Source organism: Cajanus cajan, chromosome 2 (assembly GCF_000230855.2).
Source record: "Cajanus cajan strain Asha chromosome 2, NIPB_CcT2T_4, whole genome shotgun sequence".
In the NCBI taxonomy this organism is placed as follows: domain Eukaryota; kingdom Viridiplantae; phylum Streptophyta; class Magnoliopsida; order Fabales; family Fabaceae; genus Cajanus; species Cajanus cajan.
Genome location: NC_138518.1, coordinates 9,321,962 through 9,326,738, shown reverse-complemented (window position 1 = coordinate 9,326,738; position 4,777 = coordinate 9,321,962). Strand labels below are relative to the sequence as shown.

General features: G+C 39.5%; 1 protein-coding gene across 1 annotated transcript; it reads left to right on the top strand.

Moving 5' to 3' along the window:
- Positions 1-214: 214 nt before the first annotated feature.
- On the top strand, positions 215-4,443 carry LOC145954683 (uncharacterized). Its single transcript, XM_083069367.1, has 13 exons — positions 215-335; positions 430-576; positions 810-955; positions 1,100-1,158; positions 1,602-1,738; positions 1,802-1,941; positions 2,233-2,334; positions 2,413-2,688; positions 2,815-2,898; positions 2,990-3,136; positions 3,331-3,432; positions 3,562-4,091; positions 4,224-4,443. The coding sequence occupies exons 1-13, from the start codon at positions 215-217 to the stop codon at positions 4,441-4,443; spliced, it is 2,211 nt and encodes a 736-aa protein (XP_082925493.1).
- Positions 4,444-4,777: the final 334 nt, after the last annotated feature.

Genomic DNA, 4,777 nt, shown 5'->3' with positions numbered 1-4,777 from the left:
GAGTACTATCTAAGTCAGGAGAGGGAGTACAAGAGGAGAATTGAGAGGGCCAGGCCATGCCTTCTTCCGAGGTATGTGCATTTGAATTTGAAACACAAATCAAAATTAACCACCAATACATAACAAACCACAATCTCCAATTTCTTTCACTTGCATACCTTCTCCAACTTGTCTCACAAGTATTTGCCGAACGAGTTTATTCACACACTGAGCAATGGCCGAAATCCCCTCTGAGGCTTCTCAATTCTCAACTAGTCTTAGGGTCCTTGCAATTGATAATGACCCCACAGTTCTTGAGTTCATTAAGAAAATCTGCGTTGGACTCCAATATCAAAGTTAGATACATACATCATATTTAATTGTTCACTATTTCTTGGACAAAGATTTAATCTTTTTGGGTTAATGATATAGTTTCTATGTTGTGTGCAGTTATCATATGCACTGAATCTCTGTTTGCTTTGAATCTTGTGAGGGAAAGCAGTGGTTCCGTTGATGTGATACTTATAGAGCTTCACATGCCACACATGGATGGCCATGAATTCCTTCAGCATGTCAAGAAGGATATTCCTGTTATCGGTGTGTAATTAAACTTGTTCTTTAAATTATTGTGTGTATAGATAGGTTTTAAACTTGATTCACTTATCAAGTGCAATGTGCAGTGATGTCTGCTGATATAAGAGTTCAATAATGAAGGCCGTTGCAAATGGGGCGTGTGATTATTGGATTAAGCCTTTGCAAGAGAACCAGTTGAAGAACATCTGGACACATGCAGCTAGGAAAGTGTTGACTGAAAACAACAATTTTGGCAGATTGGAAGATGATGATAGCAGAAAAAGATAATTCTGAGTTTGGTTCTTCTACTGGTGTCAACTTTGGCTTCTCAAGTCGTTGGAATGATTGTTGTTTTAGCCAGTCAGTCAATTTTCTCCTCTTTCCGGTCCTATTTCGAGACTCTGTAGATATGTATTTACCTAGAGCTAGGTAGCATTAGAAGGCTAAAATTCTTTCCACTTGACAAATTACTAATTGTGCTTTCTTTTATTTTTTTTTACTTTGTTCAACTTTAATAAGATTCTTTCTATTGGATTATTAACTACAGAGATGTAAATCAGTAAGGAATTTTGTTCCTCCAGAGATATCTGACAGCAGAATTTGCGTGTATATTATGAATACCCTGTTTTGTCTTCTTTTAAAATGGAATTCAAAGTTATATATAACTTTATTAGAGTAGTTATTGTATCTGATAACCTCTAATTCAGGAAACTAACTGGACCTCAATAATTAGATTTTGAAATTATACTATGAATGAAATATGTTTATACAGGTAACCCAGAAAGAATCTAAAAAAATAATTAATTTTTTTTTAAATGCACATTTACATCGGTTTTTGGTATAACCGATGTAGATTTGCGTTCAAATCTACATCGGTTTTATTTACAACCGATGTAGATTTGAACGCAAATCTACATCAGTTTTCTGACAACCGATGTAGATTTGAACGCAAATCTACATCGGTTTGTTCTACATCGGTTTTATAACCGATGTAAATTAGCTTCCAGAACCGATGTAGAACAGTACTTTTGTAGTAGTGAAATTCCCAGATATGCTAAGTTCCTGAAAGACTTGTACACCCACAAGAGGAAGCTGAAGGGTAATGAGCGAATCAGCATGGGCAAAAACGTCTCAGCACTCATAGGTAAATATGTTCCACACATTGCTGAGAAGTGTAAGGACCCAGGTACATTTTGTGTACCTTGCATTATTGGTAACAATAAATTTGAAAATTCCATGTTTGATTTAGGAGCTTCAATTAATGTCATGCCTTTGTCTATTTTTAATTCTCTGTCTCTTGGTACTTTGCAACCTACGGATGTGGTCATTCAGTTGGCTAATAGGAGTGTTGCCCACCCCACAGGTTTTATAGAGGATGTCTTGGTTCGGGTTGGTGAACTAATTTTTCCTGCTGATTTTTATGTGCTTGATATGGAGGACGGATTCTCCCATGGTTTTGTCCCAATCATTCTAGGCAGACCATTTTTTAAAATAGCCCGGACCAAGATTGATGTTTATGCTGGCACCTTGTCTATGGAATTTGGTGATATTGCTGTTCATTTTAATATCTTGGATGCCATGAAATTTCCTTCTGAAGCTCATTCTGTTTTTCGTGCTGAATTGATTGATGATATACTTGATGAGCACATTCATGATTTTTATTCTTCTCATGCTAAGAAGCATTCATTTTCACTTGATTTGTATAGCTGCCTTTCATGCATTGAGTCTGAATCTGAATGTGAAACTGATTATGAGGCATCTGAATTTGACACTTTGGGTGTTGTACCTCTTGCTCTTGATTTTATATAATCAGAATGCACTAACCATGTTGTAGGAAGTACAAAAGAATCTGACTTGCAGGTTGAGGTACAGGCTGCGGAACCACTTCTCCCTTCTTTGGTTCCTTCTGATGTTCAGCCAGCACCCACACCGGAGAACCTCAAGTATGCTTACTTGGTGGATGATGAGAAGTTGCCAATGATCATTTCCACCTCCCTTGATGCTGTTCAAGAGGAGAAATTGTTGCAGGTTCTGAAAAAGCATAAGAAGGCAATTGGTTGGACCTTGGCAGACATTCCTGGCATTAGCCCATCCACATGCATGCACAGGATATTACTGAAGGATGGAGCTAAACTAGTGGGACAGCCCTAGAGGCGACTCAACCCTATCATTTTGGAAGTTGTGAAGAAAGAGGTGACCAAGCTTCTACAAGCTGGGATCATCTATCCTATTTTAGACAGTCAATGGGTGAGTCTGGTCTAGGTGGTCCCCAAGAAGACAGGCCTCATTGTTGTGAAGAATGAGAGGGATGAGCTCATCCCCACTAGAGTGCAAAACAGTTGGAGGGTCTGTATTGACTACCGGAAGCTCAACCAAGCAACAAGGAAGGATCATTTTCCTCTTCCCTTCATTGATCAGATGCTTGAGCATCTGGCAGGTAAATCTCATTACTGTTTTCTTGATGGGTTCTGTGGTTAATTTCAGATTCATATTGCTCCTGAGGATCAGGAGAATACCACATTCACCTGCCCTTTTGGTACTTTTGCCTATAGGAGGATGCCTTTTGGCCTATGCAATGCCCCTGGTACCTTTCAGCGGTGCATGCTTAGTATCTTTTCTGATTTTCTTGAAAATTGCATAGAGGTGTTTATGGATGATTTTACTGTATATGGATCCTCTTTTGAAGCATGTTAGGATAGTTTGGATAGAGTTCTGAATAGATGCATTGAGACTAACCTTGTTCTTAATTTTGAGAAATGTCATTTCATGGTTGAACAGGGTATAGTTTTAGGGCATATTATTTCTAGTAAGGGCATAGAAGTAGATCTTGCAAAAGTCTCTGTTATTTCACAGTTGTCTTACCCCTCTTGCGTGCGAGAGGTTCGATCTTTTCTTGGCCATGCAGATTTCTATAGGCGCTTTGTCAAAGAATTTAGGAAGAAGGCCCTTCCGCTATCCAATCTGCTACAAAAAGATGTTGATTTTGTTTTTGATGACAGGTGTAAATAGGCTTTTGACTGCCTCAACGAAGCACTCACCACCACTCCAATCATTCAGGCACCTGATTGGACAATCCCATTCGAGCTGATGTGTGATGCATCCAATTATGCATTGGGAGCTGTCCTGGCACAGAGAGTTGACAAGTTGCCCAGAGTGATATATTATGCTTCCCGGACTTTGGACGCTGCCCAAGCAAACTACACTACCACAGAGAAAGAGCTTCTGGCCATTGTTTTTTCTCTTGATAAATTTAGATCTTATTTGCTTGGTTCTCGTGTTATTGTCTATACTGACCATGCAGCTCTGAAGTACCTACTGAAAAAGGCTGAGTCAAAGCCCAGATTGATCAGGTGGATGCTCTGGCTCCAGGAGTTTGATCTGGATATACGAGACAGGAGTGGAGCTCAGAATTTAGTGGCAGACCATCTCAGCAGGATTGAGAGAGCTGAGGATAGTGCTGACGTCTTGCCCATCCAGGATAATTTTCCTGATGAAAATTTGTTAACTGTTTCTTCTGTTTCTGCTTCTACCACCCCTTGGTTTGCAAATATTGTTAATTTTTTAGTTGCTTCTGTTTTTCCTCCCTTAGCATCACGAGCTCAAATTGATAAAATTAAGAGTGATTCTAAGCATTATATTTGGGATGACCCCTATTTGTGGAAGTTATGCAGTGACCAGGTCATTAGGAGATGCATACCAGATCATGAGATCGATTCAGTCCTGCAATTTTGTCACTCTTCTGCACCAGGTGGCCATCTAGGCATTCAGAGGATAGCTCGCAAGGTGCTCGATTGTGGTTTCTACTGGCCCACCATCTTCAGAGATGCGTGGAAGATTTGTAGCACTTGTGAGCAGTGTCAGCGAGCAGGAGGATCCCTTACATGGAGATAGCAGATGCCTCAGCAGCCCATGCTATTATGTGAGGTGTTTGATGTCTGGGGTATTGATTTCATGGGTCTCTTTCCTGTTTCTTTTGGTTTTTCCTACATTCTTTTAGCTGTTGATTATGTTTCAAAATGGGTGGAAGCCAAACCCACCAGAACTAATAATGCTTGGGTTGTTGTGGATTTTGTTAGATCTCACATATTCTGCAGGTTTGGAGTACCTCACTACTAGAAAGAGAATGTTCTACGTCGTCAATTCTACATCGGTTTTAATAAAAACGATGTAGAAATCAAATGCAGTGATATTTACATCGGTTATTTTTGAAACCGATGTAAATATT